This window comes from Danio rerio, chromosome 17 (assembly GCF_049306965.1).
Source record: "Danio rerio strain Tuebingen ecotype United States chromosome 17, GRCz12tu, whole genome shotgun sequence".
NCBI lineage: Eukaryota > Metazoa > Chordata > Actinopteri > Cypriniformes > Danionidae > Danio > Danio rerio.
Genome location: NC_133192.1, coordinates 38,937,272 through 38,956,737, shown reverse-complemented (window position 1 = coordinate 38,956,737; position 19,466 = coordinate 38,937,272). Strand labels below are relative to the sequence as shown.

At 35.1% G+C, this 19,466-nt stretch overlaps 1 protein-coding gene across 16 annotated transcripts in view; it reads left to right on the top strand.

The window, feature by feature from the left end:
- Positions 1-19,466, top strand: part of dtnbb (dystrobrevin, beta b) — a 91,386-nt gene that overhangs the window by 66,418 nt on the left and 5,502 nt on the right. For 5 of the 16 annotated variants that reach the window (XR_012392763.1, XR_012392762.1, XM_073927334.1 and 2 more), the window contains 9 exons: positions 1,595-1,685; positions 1,917-2,002; positions 3,400-3,513; positions 5,012-5,108; positions 6,449-6,469; positions 13,771-13,930; positions 16,542-16,631; positions 16,719-16,772; positions 19,390-19,423. Coding sequence is in view for 10 of the 16 variants with exons in the window: in XM_073927334.1 (XP_073783435.1) it covers positions 1,595-1,685; positions 1,917-2,002; positions 3,400-3,513; positions 5,012-5,108; positions 6,449-6,469; positions 13,771-13,930; positions 16,542-16,631; positions 16,719-16,772; positions 19,390-19,403 (727 nt within the window). In the remaining 6 variants the exon portion in view is untranslated. 16 annotated transcript variants of the gene reach the window in all.

The following is a 19,466-nucleotide window of genomic DNA, read 5'->3' as shown; positions in this document are numbered from 1 at the left end:
CAGTATTTGTTCATTTGTTCATTGTTAATCCTCAATTATCATTTAATTAGTCAGTTAATTAATGAATTTACTTCAGCTTTGCTACAGGTTTCTTGAACACTCAGTAGTGTGGACACTTCAATTAAAACTGAAGTATATGCTCTGGGGTTTAAAGGGTTAAAGGTGTGAGAGGTAAAAACACAGTGTAAAAATGTATTTTAACAGTAATATACTGTTAATTTACACAACGGAAGTAGACTGTAAAAAAACAGTATATTGCTGGCAACCACAGCTGCCAGTAGATTACTGTTAAATCAAGGAAAAAACAGTATTTTACTGTAAAACCTGAAGCTAATTTCTTCTGTCTGTCACCGTTGTGGAGGAGAGTAGAGCCAGTGTATGAGTTAAAGATGAACAGTGAACTGCTGATGTTATTCTGCATGTTTTTCTATTTAAAAACATCAGCTGTTTAGTTGCTGATGCAGTCAGAATCTCTCTGGTAGTTCCAGATTTACATGTATGTGTGCTGTTGTGAAAAATAATACATTAGAGTTAAACTGAACTTTTCTAATTAACTAAAATAAGTTATCATTATAAGTATGCTTCTGAGCATATAAAGCACATTACTTCATAAACTCATTCAGCAGTTGACCAAGTTGAGGCAGTTGCTTTCAGTGAGCAAAATGAGTTCACTTGAGTATTGTGTATATCAATGTAGTCTATGTATTTTTACAGCAACATACTGTAAAATAACAGTACATTGCTGGCAACTGCAGCTGCCAGTATTTTACTGTTTTTTAACGGGACAATTTTTAACAGTGTATTTTGTGAGTCTCGTCTGTGAACGCTGATCTTTAGTTCTCATTTTCCATTTGATTCACATTAGGTGATTGGCCGGGCCATTCTAATAGCTTTTTTCTTTTCTGAATTAAATTTTTAATATTTTAAAATTTAATATTTTAGTTTCCTTGGCGGTCACCCCTGGTTTACATGCTTATTCCAGTACTCACCAAATTTGATTTTAACATTCATGAAACATGCTAGATCTTCTGGGTTGGTATCATGAAGCATCACGGACATATCATCAGCTGTTGTACACTTCGTATGACATGAGAAGAAATCACAAAAAATGCAGGGTTCCTTCATGTTGACTGTTAACTGTTTGTTTTTGTTTTTTTAATTTTTACAAATTTAAGTGGATTTAACATGAAACAATTAAGTTGCCCCAAGAAAACCTCAAGCATTGTGTTGATTCAGCTCATTTTAAGTATATTAGTTTAAACAAGCAGCAAAAATTCTTTTTTGAGTGCCATTTGTTGTTTTCAAATACCCATGACTCCTTACTTCAAGCAAATTGTGCTGAAATCAGGTTTACAATTTTGTAATCTGAACAGGGCTTAAGAATGTTCATCAGCCAATCAGAATCAAGCATTCAATAGCACCATAGCATTACATTATATTCAGGTATTGGTAGCAGTCAGTTCATATGTTTCCAGATATTGTAATCTCTCATTTTGGTTTTCGATCTTCAGTTCATCCGTCTCGTGCTTCATCACAGTCTTTCGTCCTGCTGTATGTATTATTTCTCATCTTTTGTGTGTTTGTCTGTGAATAGCACTCTTGAGAGTCCCAGCCGACTGGATGAAGAGCATCGTCTCATTGCTCGATATGCGGCTCGTCTGGCAGCCGAAGCCAGCAACTCCACTGTAAGACCTTAAACACACACCTAAAAAAATCTGATAGAGGAAGTTTTCAGGACACATTCATTTTATTGTTTTAAATTGATTGAAAATCAGCAGCATGCAATGCTCATTTTAGAGTACATCTGGCTTTTCATTGCAGGGTGACTCCTTTTTTATGTGTTGATTTAACAGCATCTTTCTAATTAGTTTTGCTCATAATCAGTAATCCACTTCTCTAATTATTTTGTCTTTCAGCAATGCCCTCCGTCTGATCTAAGCTTCAACTTTGATGCTAATAAGCAGCAGCGGCAACTCATTGCAGAGCTGGAGAATAAAAACAGGTGCGCTTTTCCAACAGGGGGAAGCTCTGCTTTTTAGATTAAACACTTCCTTATTAACCTAGTTTTTATAGTATAACATTTTGTAATGATAATAAATGCCCCTAAACCTATGTCAGTGTTGATGTATTTGGTCTTGGCAGTATACAGCTGCTACGTTCATGCAGCTGCTGCTTTGTTTATTATGCCAGAACAAGTACCGAGACCTGCTACTGCCAGTATAGACACAGACATGCTGTCTGATAATATAACACACTGCTGCCTCAAACTTAATCTACATGTAACCCCTGTAGCAGATCTAAACACAGGTGGAGCTGGGGTGGAAGAGGGTCTCCGAAAACATGTGTAACTTATTATCTTGTTACTGTACCATAAAAAATCATGTTATATATTTAATTATTAAACCATTGAAAATGTTACTGAACCTTTATGAACATATAAAGACAGACAATGTCATGTAAATTAATTATTACCACATTTATATTATTTATATTTACACATTTTACTACAAATATAACTTCATTCAATCAGTTATTATTATTGTAATTATTAGCTAACATAACATGAAAATTAAGTTCAATGAATTACACAGTAAAATAATAATAATAATAATAACAATAATAATAATAATAATAATAACAACAATAATAATAATTATTATTATTATTATTATTATTTGTTATAAAATTCAGCTATAAAATTCACTGCAAACATCTGTTCTAAGTAATAACAAATACATTCCTTGTTAACAATATACTGATGTATTATAAAAAATAATGACCATTGAAATACTGTAGTCATGTAATATTTTTAATTATGGAACTAATAAAAACATTGTCATTTGTTGATAAAAGTGTTTACATAGCAGTTGTATATTTTATATTATTTATAACAACTACACCAACATAATAATAATCATAATTAAAATAATAATAATATTAATATTAATCATCATCACCTATTTTAAGCAATACTATTAAAAAAATTGTTACTAGTTTGATTCAATTAAAATGTATTACATATTTCAAGTTTTTCAGTTATTAAATTATTACAATAATAATAAATATAATAAAAACAATGACATTTTAATTTAGTTATTTAGCGAATGCATTTATACAGATCCACTTACACACGAGGATGTAAGAACCATTATTTAATGACATTTTTAATTATCAGTTCATTATTCCATTATTAATTATATTACTATAACTAGATAAAAGTACTTATTTAAATGTCATTTTACTTGCAGTGAATTATAATAATAATTTGTTTACAAAATAATATTAACTTTAATGTGAATAACAGGCAGGAGTGACTACAAAGTCTGTGACATATTGACAGCTTTCAATAAGTGCCATTTGAGATCATTTCGGTTTATTTATAGTGTGATGTTTATGTAGGGAGATCCTGCAGGAGATCCAGCGTTTGCGTCTGGAACATGAACAGGCTTCTCAACCGACCCCTGAAAAAGCCCAGCAGAACCCAACACTTCTGGCAGAGCTACGACTGCTGCGGTATGATGACACACACTTGAGGCACTATTCACAAAAAGAACACTAAATATATATACACACACATACATACACGTATATGTAGATGTAATATTATAGCAGTAAGTGAGAAGTTTTTCACTTTAAATGACCCTTAGCTTGAGTTCACCCGAGCGTTTCAGAACATTGCAGACTGTTATGAATGTAATAAGTTTTAAATGGACTGGGTGGGACTTCACTTCCCTCTAGTCATTGTCGAAGTCATTTAAAACGGAGTACCTTTCATGGGCACCAGAGGGCATGTACGAGCCAAATGAGTTTGCTTAATAGTATGTTAGTCTCCCGAGATGAGCGAATGAATGAGCACATTTCCATTATGTGCAGTTTATGCCCTCTTTGTTTTTGCTTTCATGGAGATTCAGCCTCATTACTGTGTGAGCAGTTGCTTTTAGAGTTTATAGAGGTCATATCTGAGAGGATATTTAATATAAATCCAATGTAATATGACCATTTTATGCAATCTATTTGACTCTTAAAGTAAGATGCTGCAGGCAAAAACACTCTTTTTTAAATTCACGTGTTAATTTTGTGAATTTTTTATTTTTTTGCCCTTCTGGCTTTTTATAAATAGTTTTTTTTTTTTGTCCAATGAAAAGTATTATGCAATGCATTATTTTATGTGTTGCTTCTTTAGATTCCTTCTTTTGTATACTTTTTTTTATCAATGTTTTGTATTTATACTGTAAACAATATAGTAAACAATATAATTATACTTGTTTTTATATTGTATATAGTAGTAGTAATTTATATATATATACAGTATATAGACATAAATTGATAAATAACACTAATTAAAGGCTGCTATTTTAGTTTTTGTATTCTGCACTGAGCCATACATTTCTTCTTTAGCAGCACTTACTGTACATAAACCACATTCAATATACACCACAATTTTAAATATATCTGTATTCTAAAGCTTTTTTTACTGAGGGATTTGTTCATACATAATTTGCTGATTCATATATATTTGAGTTCATATAGCCTTTTATTTTACAAAACATTATGAAAACTAGTTAATTTTTTTCTAGCTGTTCCCAATATGAATTACGAAGTGATAAAAAGACATCTGAAATCCCATCTACACTTGTTTTTTACTCTAATACTGTGTCAAAAAATAAACAAGAATATTAAACCTGATGTTTGTCCAGTGTTCAGATTATTGTGCTCTAAAAATAGACCACATGATAAATAGATGGTCTGAAAATAGCCACAAATCCCATCAAACACATCTTGCGCCGGGTTTATGATAGAGCCCATAGTCAGTAGTGTTTTATCTTGAGCCATTTTTCCACCTATATTGTATTATGAACTGCATGAGTGGATTGTGGAAGGAGATTTGCTCTATGAACAGAGCTTTTTATCCGAAAGATTAAAGAAACTGCAGTTTTCCATCCTATGCCAGCTTTAAGTTGTATATTTTTGGCAGATCCCTGTTATCGATTTTATTTGTGATTTTGCTCAGGCACAGAAAAGATGAGCTGGAGAGGCGCATGTCAGCTCTGCAGGAGAGCAGGAGAGAGCTGATGGTCCAGCTGGAGGGCCTCATGAGGCTCCTGAAGGTACCAAACCTGCTGGACAACAATTTAGCTTTTCATTTCCCAACCTGTATTGGCACCCTGAGTAAACATGACAGAAGTCTGTAAAAAATCTCTTTGTTGTTTAACTTTTAACTCTTTTTACTGCAAAAAAGTCTTACTTTTGTCTTTTATTCTTATAACATATTATTCAATGGGGGTAGGCATCTTATTTTGAACAAACAACAAAAAAGATTATTCAACCTGTCCCGCTGGCAGATTATTTTGCTCCTTATTAATGAAACACTCACTTAATTATGATTTGTTTTGTCTGAAAACAATACAAAAAGTCTTATTTGGTTAAAAATAAGTAAGAAATAAATAAGAAATGCATTTTTCAGTGTTGCAGCTTAAAATATCAACAAAAATGTGGAGACACTTTTTTTTTCTTGAGACCCTCTCAGACTATTTGTAGTGATTTAGATGATGTCAGATTGTAGTTTTGGAGACTTTCTGACATCAGACAATTCTACAGCTTTGAGATTTTTTTGGGCTATTTGAGGGATTTTTTTGGTACAACTTACATGTTTCATATTCAATCCAATTAAATTTGTAAAATACTAACAAGCTAACCTAATTCCTTCATGCTGTCCCAACACAAATCGATTGTGTGGAACCCAGCATTTGTTACAGTGTGTTCTCCTAATAGTGTGTTTTGAAACTCATCCTCTTACTTGATTCATATGAATTCTAAATGAATGCTCTGATGCTGGAAATGGTGATATTTAGGATAAATGGGGATATTTTGCTGCTATTTTATATTAGCAAAATAGCTGATATTTTGTTTGGCCTTACCGTGGGATGAATGAATGAGTTATTATGCCACCTCATGAGTCATGTGTATAGCCATGTAAAAAACAGGAAGTCAATGCTGAATAATTTCCTGTTACCCAGGTGTACTAAAACAATGTAAAATATCAATGGAATGTACTTCAAAAGATTTAGCTCAGATTCATTTGCAGGGGTGGAACACATGTATTTATCAAAGATATTTGTTTCTCAAGTTTTACAAAGTTTAACTTAATATTTTAGTCAGTTTGTTTCATGTAAGCTGAGATTACTAGAAAAGTTCATTTGATTCAACTGAGCAATTCACGGCAGCATGAACATCTGAAGAGTAAAAGTTTGTGCCAAAGATTAAAATGTTACTATAAATATATTTTTACATTCCTTTTTGCTTATTTTGACCAAGTATTTGTGGAAGAACTGTATGAAAACATGAACTGTTTCTTGATCTGTGCTCACTTATGGTCTCTTTTCTCTCTCTCTGTCTCTCACCGTGTTCTGCGTTCACTCACTATCATCTCTCATCTTCTGGCTGACAGGACGAAGAGCAGAAACAGGCAGTAAGTGTTTCTCTAATACAGCTCAAAAGTCTGAGGAAAACATGCTGGGTCACAGCTGCAAATGTTTGATCCAACATATGGATCCTATATATTAGGGCTGCTCGACATTGGAAAAATGTTATATTGCGACTTTTTTCTCTGCCATATATATTGCGATTTCACCAGATGACTTAAACAGCTTTATTTTACAAAGTCATACTTAGGATGATTTTGTAGGGGATTGAATAAAAATTATATTTATGTGATTAATTAAACACTTATAATAAACTAAAAACAGTTATAAATAAACACAATTGAGCAAATAATAACATGAGATAAAGCGAGCTGTATGGTTTTCTGGAGAGAGCAGTATTCAGGTACAGAGATGTAATAATCAAATGTAAAATAGCACTGCACAGTCTTCACCATGTAAATATATGGTCACACTTTATTTTGATGGTCTGTTTGTTGAATTTAAGTTACATTGCATCTACATGCCAACTAATTCTCATTAGATTAAAAGTAGACTGTTAGAGTTGGGTTTAGGGTTAGTGTAAGTTGACATGTACCTGTACTGTACTTGCAAAGTTTTTTACCGTTTTATGTCTGTTGAAGGAGCAGTATGAACATTTATTGAGCAGACAGTCTACTAATAGTCAAATGGACCATCAAAATAAAGTGTTACCAAATCATTTAATAAAATAACCTTTATGTAACTTCTTTATGCACTAGTAAAATGCTTTAAACGGTCTTTAAACGCTCACACAGACACAGGCTCTAGAAACACTTGCAGATGAACCTACACTGTATTACAGCTCAATTCTGCAGTGTCTCCACAAATCTTGTGTCTTTTCACCTGTGGTTTCTGGCTAACTCGACATTGCATGTTTTGTGATATGACTATTGCGAGTTTTTCGCACACATTGCAATATCGGTGCTTAAACGATGTATTGTGCAGCCCTATTATATATGAGAAAACCGACATTTTTCTAAAAATTGACTGGCAGAAAAGCTGCATGGGTTTCACACTTCATCTTTCACACTAAGATGAATAATACTGAATACTGTAATAAATAAATAATTTATTGTTTGTTTGTTCTAGTATATACATTAAGTAACATTACCTAATGCAACCTGATGCAACCGAATGCAAACTAATGTCTAATAACACTGTTAATATGTAATCATTAGCAGTCTCAAAACGAATATGCAGTTTTAATATTTAACTATTTTTCATTTTAGTGTGAATCTTTATACATCTTTATATTATCTTTATCAAATCTTAAAATGTTTTTTAAAGATGGCACATTGCAATTCTGAGAAATGGTTGATTTATGTATTTATATGAAATGAGCACTAGCTACAGTATGTAAAAGACCACATTAGCCACATATGGTAACACTGTAAGTAAAAAAAGTCAACAACAACAATTACTACTGGCCTATCACCTGCCTGCTTATTATTAACATACTAACTGGATATTAGCACTTATAAAGTAAGATCTTATTGTACATCCATAATCCTACCCAAAACTACCTTACTACTAGGGCTGAACAATATATTGTTTGAGCGTCGATATTGTAATGTGTGCGTCTGCAATAGTCACATCGCAAAGATATGCAATGTTGAGTTGAGATTATAGATGACCAGAAACCGCAGGTCAGACACATGAGATTTGTGGAGACACTGCAGAATTGAACCAAAGTAGAGTGTAAGTTTATCATCTACATGTGTTTTCAAGCCTAAATGTGACTAATAAAGGCCTGTTAAATAAAGATTCATTTTACTGAATTATTCATATAATGAAGACTAGGCAGTGCTATTTTATATTTGATTATTCAATTTCTGTACCCGCAAACTGTTACTTTCTTCAGAAAACCATACAGCATTTTTTTTTTTACTTTAACATTTGCTCCATTGTGTTTATTTATGACTTTAGTTTGTTTATTATATGTAAATGATGCACTTACCGGCCACTTTATGAGGTATACCTGTCTTAACTGCTTGTAAACGCAAATTTTTAATCAGCCAATCAAATAGCAGCAACTCAATGCATTTAGACATGTAGACATGGTCAAGACGATGTGCTGCAGTTCAAACCGAGCATCAGAATTGGGTAGAAAAGTGGATTAAGTGACTTTGAACGTGGTTGTTGGTGCCAGACATGCTGGTCTAAATATTTCAGAAACTGCTGATTTACTGGGATTTTCATGCACAACCATCTCTAGGGTTTACAGAGAATGGTCTTAAAAAGAGAAAATATTCAGTGAGCGGCAGTTCTGTGGACACAAATGTCTTGATGATGCCAGAGGTCAGAGGAGAACGGCCAGACCTCCAGCTTCCAGCTGATAGAAATGCAACAGTAACACAAATAACCACTCGTTATACAACTGAGGTATGCAGAAGAGTATCACTTGACACACAACACATCAAATCTTGAGGTGGATGGGCTACAGCAGCAGACCAGAAGACCAAACCGTGTGCCACTCCTGTCTGCTAAGAACAGGAAACTGAGGCTACAATTTGCACATGTTTTCCAAAATTAGACAACAGAAGATTGCCTGGTCTGACTAGTCTCGATTTACAGCAGGATAACGCACTCTTTCAAAAATTGCGAATCATCTCAGACTGGTTTCTTAAACATTACAATGAGTTCACTGTACTCGAATGGTCTCCACAGTCACCAGATCTCAATCCAATAGAGCACCTCTGGGATGTAGTGGAACGGGAGATTTGCATCATGGATGTGCAGCAGACAAGTCATGATGCTATCATGTCAATATGGAGCAAAATCTCTGGGAGATATTTCCAGTACCTCCTTAAATCTATGCCATGAAGGATTAAGGCAGTTCTGAAGGCAAAAAAGAGTCCAACCCGGTTTTAGTAAGGTGTACCTAATAAAGTGGCCAGTGAGTGTATATCGTGCAGTCCTGCTTACCACAAATACTAATAATAAGCATCTAATTAGTGATTGATCAAAAAGTCTTAGTTAATGGTTTGTTAATAGCGTAGATTGTACAATTTATAATTTTGTAATTCTGCTTGATACAGATCATCAGTCAAAAATATAGTAGTATTGTATTTCTACCTTTGACACAAGGATGACTAAATGACGAGAGATTTGTTATATCTTTACCAGTGAATAGCTTACTACTAGAGATTTTAAAAAAATGATTGAACAGTAAAGGTTGCCTGAATAAATCAAGCATATCTCATGAGCTTATCGCAGACCATCTCTGTGGGCGATCTCTGTCACGTCTGCTCCTCATAACGAGGACATGAAGCTCCCATTTCCAGTCAAGTCCCGCTGCTTTGTTCCTGTGACCCAGGCAGGGACCACGAGCTTCATGTCTGCCTGCCAAATATCAGAGACCTGCTCTCCTTTCATCAGGGCTAAGCACCTCGCGTCTAATGTGACTGCAGTCTGGCCAGCCATCTGCTGCCTGGCCCTGCGCCACATCCCTGGGCTCAGTGTCAATCTGTGGGACAGTGCAGCCCTTCTCTACCATCCTTTTGCTCCTCTAGTGGCCCTTGCCTGCTGCTCAGTGAGCTCCCGGCCCAAAGATGCATGAAGAATGCTGGTGAAGCACAAATCTAGATTTTTCATGACAGATTCCAGTTGCTGATTTATAATTTTTTTTTACAAGCAATTTCCCAATTCAAAGTTCTATTTATTTGATCTATTTATTTAATTAGAGATAGTTTTTCCTAAATTATGTAGACTTCAAAATAGAAAGTAAAAATGTATTATTTGACTTTTAAAGTCCACATGAACCGGAAGCTGCGAGCATTTTTTTCCGTGTTATTGAGCAGTTCATAGAGAAACAGAATATTAAATGATAGAACAGTGGTTGTGGCTTGTTTTTTTTCTACTGCCAGCTGATTGGATGTAGTGAAGTAGACATTTTGTTCAGAAAGGTTTCGGGACAGTTATTACAACCTAACAGACACCTCCTCCTCACCATTTCTGTTTGTTGCCGTAGTGCTATCAAAACTGGTTGGAGGGGCATGGTTCAGTATGTTAGCCACACCCTATACCTCAGACAGATGTAATCTGAAAATTCAACTGAAAACAAACAGGAAGTGCATTTTCAGATTTCGAGTAAAAGGGCGATTTTCAAGGGTAAACGTAATTTATTTTGTAATGAGATGCACAGATACATTGTTCAGCACAAAAATAGTAATGTGAGCTAACAAAGTAAATATGGTTACTTTTGATTCCATGTGTCATAATCACCAGCGATCTAATCCTGGCAGATCTCTGGTAAATACGCAGTTCGCTTAAGAACTACAAATCCGCTGGTATTTGGACTACAAGATCCAGTCATGCACTGTGCACACACACACCGGTTCCTGATCCTGTCTGATTGCAAACACTTACAGCTGAAGCTGCTCATGGACTGATTACAGAACTATTTAATCAGCACACACACTCATCATGGCTGAGTCTTCGAATTAGTTCGATTTCAATTTTGGCTTCTAACGATTATGAAAAACCATTAATCGAGATAAATGATTATTGCATCATAAACCACCCCCTTTCCAGTTGTACACGTGTTGCTCTTAAAAACGCTAAAGACCACATGATTCTGGTGCACACACACAGTCACAACAGAAGCATGCGGTCAGCATTCTGTCTTACTCACACACTGAGACGAGCAGAGCGTCACATCTAGATTAATCTTAACGTGAGCGCTTTACTGGTCAAATAGGTGTCAAAATGCAGTGTTTGGTGATTATTCATATTAACCTCAATAAACAAACGAGTTGAGAATCAAAAGACACGCGAAAGAGAAACCATTAAAGTTACATTGCGCGATAATCCTTCTTCCGTCTGTTTTTATGATTATTAATCAAGCAATAAACGGAGAACATGCCTCTCTGCTCTTGACTGAAGGACTGCTGCAGCTAAAGTGTTTTTCTGACAGTTAAGATGCCCAAAGCACAGTTTGTTTAATATTTTTATTCTATTGTATTTATTTCTCTTTCCTTTGCAGGGAGGAAAATAACTGTATATATGCAGTTGAAGTCAAGTCAAAATTATTAGCCCTCCAGAATATTAGCAGCCCTTTTCTCAACAATTTCTGTTTAATGGACAGAAGATTTCTGAACATAATAGTTTTAATAACTCATTTCTAATAACTGATTTCTTTTATCTTTGCTATGATGACAGCACATAATATTTGACTAGAAATTTTTCAAAATACAAGCATTCAGATTCAAAGTGCGATTTAAAGGCTTAATTAGTGTAATTAGACAGGTCATTTTATAACAGCAGTTTCTTCTGCAATCAAAAAATATATTGCTATAGGGGGCTAATATTATAGACTTTAAAATGGGTTTCAAAATTTTTAAACCTCCTTTTATTCCAGCCAAAATAATAAAAGCCTTTCTCCAGAAGAAAAAATATTAGAGGAAATAGTGTTAAAATTCCTTGCTCTGTTAAACATCATTTTGGAAATATTTATTTAAAAAAATACCAAGGAGCGCTAATAATTCTTTACTTTAACAGTAATCGTTTTGAATAATCGTGATTACAATTATGACCAAAATAATCGTGATTATGATTTTTCCCAAAATCGAGCAGCCCTAGTGGTAATTATAGATCTGCATTATTGATGGCGTTTACTTTGTGCACTTTTAGACAGAGATTATTTGAAAAGAAAATATCACTTGAACTTTTCTGAAGACACCGGCATTCCCTTTCTGTATATAGGATTTTCTTTTTATGCTGAGCTTTTGCAGGTGCATTATTTTTTTTATAACTCCAATATATACTTCTGCATATGATTTAACGTGGTTGGTCCTGCATAGTCACACATACCCTTTGCATTTACCCTGATGTAACTAAACATCACAGATACATGAAGCACAAGATTTCTGATTGGTCGGCATTGGAAGCCGTGAAGAGAGTAGAGCAGGCCTAAGAGTTGTGGGAGCTAGGCCAGTGGCGTGAGTGTTAACAAGTGTCGAGTCCTCCAGTGGAGCTCTTGATGGATATGTTTGCTTTGTGACTGTGAGATTGAGCTACTTCCAGAGTAGCATCGCACGTATTCTGGCGCAAACCCTACTGTCTACAAGTGTTCGAGAAGTGTTATTGTCAGAGCAACAAAAAAGAATGCATTAATGCAAGTAACAAGTAACATGTATTAATGCTCACAAAAGCGTTGTCTACATGTTAGCGTTGGCAATAGTATGGACTGTGGGGTACAGTAATCACTTGATGCAGAAGTATACATGAGGCATGCAATTAAGCAACATGGGCTCATTCTGAAAACGTGGTCCTATATAGGTTTCTGGAGATTACGAATTATGTAGCCAGAAGTACGTAAGGCTGCATTTTGTCTTTAAAGCGAATGCTATGGGGTGGTATGATGCTGTTCCTTTTCACGCTTACCAGCTGACTGCTTACCTCCATATGGACGGTTTTCCTGTAGTTACCAGTTTGTCCATTTAGCTCACCAACCATGTACGTCTGATAATGATGATTGGGTTTGAGTCTGTCGAAGAACGGTTCCAGAAAGCAGGTAAGAAAAAAACAGAGGCAAAAAATAAACAAGTAAACAGAGTGAAAATGTGATAAAATCTCAAAACGTGGTAAAAATCAGGCAAGGGCTTTTCTGCATTGCTTTTTTAAACTGTCGGTTGGGTTTAGGGAAGTGGATGGGCGGGCCAATCAGTATTTTTGAAAATACTATTGGTTGGGTTTGAGGAATGAGGAGGGTGGGTCAGTCAGTGAGTCATTCAGTCAGTGAGTTGACAGCGACCTCTGGTGGATTCACGTGAGAACAGCAGGCATGAATGGCACCCGTGAGAGATAGTTGAGATCTCAAAAGACATACACAGCAGCCCCTGGTGAATTCGTGAAAACAAAAATTGCAAAAAAACGTAGCTCTTGGGACTTATTTGTCGCTCTCCTGAAATGTATGTAGAAATTGGATATGTTTTCACAATGAGCCTGGGTTAAAATTAAGTCTTGTGAAAACTGTACACATAAACTATGAAAATAACTGGCAAATAAAACTCTGAAACAAAATTGTACAATCTATAAATTTAATGTTGAAAGCCTAATAGAATTGCACAAGTTTGAAATAAACAAAGTTCAATATTTATTATATTTGTTCAATTGAATGCAGACTAGAGTAAAGATCTGTTGAGTAAAGCAATTAAATGGCTGATTGTCGATCTTTAGGAACAATGTCGACCAGAAATCTATAGGCTTGTCTGCAGTGTCTTTGAGGGAGCGAGGGAACCCTGGATGTTCAGGTTATTGCACACCTTGTGTAATGTTTGCATTCTTTTTTTTCATCCCTGTTCTACAGGCTCAGACGGGGACCTCGCCACACTCATCGCCCAGCCACAGTGCCAGCTGCACCATGCCTATGCCCATCCGCTCCACCTCGGCCGGCTCAACCCCCACACACACGCCGCAGGACTGTCTGGCAGGGGTTGGAGACGACGTGCTGGATGCCTTCTCTCAGGGTGAGCAGGATGAAGCTCTGCATTGACAAACATCATTAGCCACACAATTGGAGACATGGTAAATAATATTAGGAGACATTAAGGAGACACACTGAAGATGTTAACGAGACATTTAGGGAATGTTAGAACATAATAAAAGTACTTTAGGAGATTTTAAGAAGGTGTTTAGGAGGTGTTTAGGAGATAATTAGAAATGTAGGTGGTGGTTTTGATATATTTAGAAAAAAATAAAAGTATATAATTAAGTTAGGGGATGTTTAGAAGGTTTATAGAGAAGAAATAAAGAACATTTAAGAGATTTTCAAAAGATGTTTAGAGGATGTTGGGGTAGATTATTAAAAAAATGTTCAGGGGATGTTTGTTAAGTTTAGAAGGTTACTGGGAATTGTTTAGAATATGTTTAAAATAGAGATGTTTAAAATGGCAGATTTTTTAAACTTTTATACAACACAGGCTCATTGTGAAAACGTTCCCCTATATACATTTCTGGAGAGTGCGAATTGTGTAGCCAGAGCTATATATAGCTGTGTTTCGTCTTTAAAACAAACGCTACGAGGTGGTGTGATGCTGCTGATAGCTTCTGTTTTTTTTTCTCACACTAATTTAATCGCTTAGCTTTGTGGACGGCATTTCCTCTGTCACTAGTTTGCCATGTACCTTGGCAGACATGAGATGCAGAGAGGAGTTGACCTCGATGACAGGGTTCGAGTCCGATGAAGAACGGTTCCAAAAAGCAGGTGAAACAACAATTGGCAAAAAAATAAAATAAACAAGTAATTATTAGGGGGAGAACGTGGTAAAATCTAAAAACACAGTGAAAATCAGGATTGCTTTTGAAAACACTATCAGTTGGGTGGGGGTATCAGTCAGGCAGTCAGTCAGTTTGTCGACAGTGACCTCTGGTGGATTTATGCGAGAACAGCAGGCATAAATTAATTAAACGCGAAATAGTTGCAAATATCAAATTCCAAACCATATAATAAAAATATTTTTATTTCAGTTTGCAATTAATTGTTTTACATTACTCACGCACATAGACATTGCATATGCAGCACACATGATGTATTTGCGTGTTTCTCGAAAAATTACGTCTCGCCTACGCCCTCACAATCATTACATTACATGGAGGCCCCATGTTGGGTTGATTTGCATTTGGTGTGCTTCAGACTGCAAAAATGGGGATCAAACATCTAAAAAACGGAGCAATGGAACAGGCAGAAAAGAAAGCAGCTTACGATGATGGAGATTGGTTCATATATGACGGCTGCTAGCCTTGACCGAATTGAAAAACATTATTTTTGCTTTACTCATATGTCTGGTATTATGGTGTTTATGAAATCGATAAGTAATTTTGTTTAGCGCTGCAGTTACCGAAATAAATTGCTTCCCAGCGACAAGTTTTATCGTGATCTGTGTTTTAGATGTGTTACGGTAGGGGAAGCCCGAACACATTTTCTGAGTGAGGTACCTGTCAGATGCTCCGAGGAGCAAAATCTGAGAAAGAGAAAAAGTAAGTTTGTGCTTAAAAATAAGTCATATAACCTTCATTTGGCTTAATTCCTACCATTTTAGATATGTGATGTATATATACAAAATTGTCCCCAAATTTCTGGGAATTACCACAATAAAGTCGTGAAAAACTAGGGGGTCTGAAAAGCTTACACAGTGACCTCTGGTGGACTTGTGAATACAAAAACTGCAAAGAAACGGACCTCCTGGGACGTATTTCATGATATCCAGAAATGTTTATATGGGTGCGTATCAATAAAGAGCCTAGATTGCTTTTATAGTATGTTTAGATGTTTAGCAGATGTTTAGAAGATATTTAGGATATGTTTTGATGACATATAGGAGAATTTTACAATGATTCATAGGATAAATAAAAGATGCATAAGAGATTTGTCTCGACTAACAGCAAGAATGTCCTTGGCTAAGCCATGAAGCATTTCTATGTGAAGTTTCCATGTTCTCCTTGTGTTTGTGTGGGTTGCCTCCAGTTTGGTCCACAATCCAAAAAAACATGCAGCATGGGAAAATTAGAGAAATGTTCCACAAGTGTGAATGAGAGTGCAAATATGTGTGAGTCCTGTGATGGAACAGCTATCCACGCAGGGTTCCTCATCGCCTGTGGCTCCAATCGCTGGGATGAGATCCAGCATCCCCATGATCCTGCAGAGAAACAAGCAGTTTGGGTAATGGAAAGATGGATGGATGCTGATTATTCTGTGAACACCAGTTATATGAATACTATATGTGATTGCATTAACAGTTTAGAAGGAAATGTTTAAAATGTTTACGAGATGTCTAGAAGATGTTCAAGAGGATGTTTCCATCTAGTGATGTTTAACGGGCTCTGTGCCACACTTTAATCTAGGATTTTTTGGGTTATGGATTGTCTGAGAAGTAATGTACTGTAATCTGGTCATTCTCTATGTTGTTTGGCCATCTGTAGGTCCAGAATAACTAAATACATTACAACTGTAGCCTATGCAATTTTGCTGTACAGTTTTTAAATCTAATGCCACATGAAACAAGCCAAAAATTAATCATTCATTTAAATATGTGTGGAAATCTTCATTTAAGCTCAGAATATTGTGTGTTATTTATTCAGGTGTACCAAGAAATCTCCGTAATGATCTTTTAGTGGCTGCAGACTCGATCACAAACACTATGTCATCACTAGTGAAAGAACTTCACTCAGGTATTCTCACACACACACACACTTTTGTCCTTCAAGTGCCTTCTTCAAGATTTCAGTTGTTCATTTTAATGTTTGTAACTCTCACAGTGGATGACGGGCTTGAGGAAGAGGAAGAGAACATGCGAAATGGACGGGAGAAGAGTGAGTCGCAAAGGCCATTTCCCTTTCTTTCAGAATGACAACTGAAATAAAAGAGTAAATCTTTCTATTTCATAAGATTTCAAGCCAAAAATAAATGGATGCACTTTTTTATGTGTATCTTGTCTGTTATCGGCCGATATTTGAGATTTTATTATATACTCTTAAACATTTTTTAAACTCTAAACTCTCTTTAAAAAAGGTTTCTTATTGGCATTGATGGTTCCACAAAGTAACTTTGAAGCTCAATGGTCTTTTTTTCCACAAATGTGAAGTTTCTTTTACTCAATGGGTCCAAAAACACTTATAGAACCATTCTTAAATACAATAGTGTGCAGTAATAGCATTTCTTAATCAGCATGATTATACAAATGATTCATTATATTAACAGTAATATTTTAAAATGTGACATTTTTTCTTATAAGTTTAGTCTTGGTAAACCTTTGTTGTTTATAGCTCATTTACAGTTAATCTCTTTAAAAACATACACACAAAAAAAATTAAATTGGAAGTAATATCCACACATAATATTATGATGCTAACATTCATCCTAGCAATTAAAACAACTTTACATTTTAACTAGTATAAATACTATTAATCTATTAATATCGGTCGATTATCGGTTATCAAGTGCAAAGAAATTACTAGAAATTTAATACCAGTGCATCCTTATTAATTTAAAGGGGTCATGAACTGTCTATTAAAATATATTATTCTTCTGTGGTCCACTTGTGATGTAATACACTTTTTTTCCTTCTCTGGTTTTGAGGCTATCTTGCGGAATGTAAAGTTTTTTTTTTCAATGCCCATTGCTATGATGGAATAACAGTTCTTCCTAATGCACTAGCTGTCAACTTCTTAGACTTCCAGAGTACTTTTTCAGTTTTTACTTTTGACTTTTAGCAGTGTGAGCTGTGACATACTGAACCATTACAATAGTACTCCATTCAAGTTTTTAGGATTTATTTTTTGACCGTGATCAGGCTGCAATGTCAAGTTTTCAGTCGATGCAATATTGTATGTGGACATATCTCCAACATGCTTTCCAACCATATCTTTACACAACTCAAATACCCATCATTTTGGTCATACAGATAAAAAATAAGGGATCATTTGATACTGTAAAGTATTTTTTCTCTCATATATGTGTACAGTATGATCAGTGTATTTCTGTATTCTGTATTTCTAATTTCAGATTTTTTAAAGGTTTTGTTAATAGTATGATACTATAATAAATAAATATTTATTATAAATAAATAATAATAATTTTTAAAAAATAATTTGTTAATAATATGATACTAAATAATTTGAAATTAGAAATAATTCTTTCCTCGCTCATTGAATGAAGAGTCGCAATATGTATCGATACAATACTCTTTATTAATAATGAATGTGAAAATGTAAATAAAAAAAGTTTTAAATATGTCAAGATTGTAATAAATAAATAAACAAATAAGTAAAATGGCAGATAATAGCCTAATAGATTACAATGTGTGTACATTGGTCCCTTGTTATTTGCGGGAGTTTCATTTTAAAAATAGCCCGCAATAGGCGAAATCTGCAAAGTAGTCAGCTTTTTTTTAAATTTTTTTTTTGAAGTATTATAGATGTTTTAGGGCTGTAAAATGCCTCACTACACACTTTATACACTTTTCTCAGACAGGCATTAACATTTTCACACTTTTTTCTTTTGTTTAAGAACTATCAAAGTTCCAACTTTCACAAAAAATAAATCCAGTAGCCTATTATAGATAAAACCAAAGGGTCTTGAGTCGTAGCTGAGCACTGCAAACAGTTGCCTACATGCGGTGCCGGTGTGTGCACTCTGATATAATCCTGTTTACAATTCTAAAATACATGGTGCGTCGTGGTGTGGCACATCCAGTATGCAACCCCCTTTACGATGGACTTGCTGCAGACAATTACAACTCTTTTTGCATCCTTGTTGAAACTCACACTGCTAGCTATCGAATATTTATGTTAATTTGGCAAGCTGAACGCATTCTGTACATTCTGTACAATGGTCTACAGCCAATCAGGACGCTGAACACAATGCACTGTAAAAGAAACAAAACTAAGAAATTCAGTTTAAAAAACGGCAAGGCCGCGAAAGGTAAACTGCGTTATAGCGAGGGACCACTTTAATAGATTACAAAGTGTGTCTATCTGTATTTGTGTACATTCTAAAGGAAACCTATTGTGTTTATCCAATTAAAAGAATTACAAAAATCTTCAACAGATTGCTCCGCTGCGACACCATCTGGCCATGCCTTGCATGAATTAATGGGCGGAGCTATAGAATCAGGCATTGATATTCTTCAGTCTTGGTTTAATCTACCTATGACATCATAGATGGGTACATTCCAGAATCAGGCGTTTTCAGGCCCTGCTGTCAGAAAAAGCTGTTATTTCAATAACAAGGCTGATTTCAGTTCTAAAACTTACAGGATATACTTTTTATACAATGACCTCATATACAACAAAAGATCAAGTAAAAGTTGATTTTCAGTTCACAACCCCTTTAAATAGATCAAACATCTAAACTTCCCATTCTACAGAATGTAGTCATTAGTCATCCATAGTTTCACGGTTTGATTAAGGCCTCTTTTCTTTCTTCTAGCTGAGTCAGAGTAAAAGAATATAGAATGTTTCATGTAAGTATAACAGAACATTGCCTAGCCCTGCGCTTAATGCCAA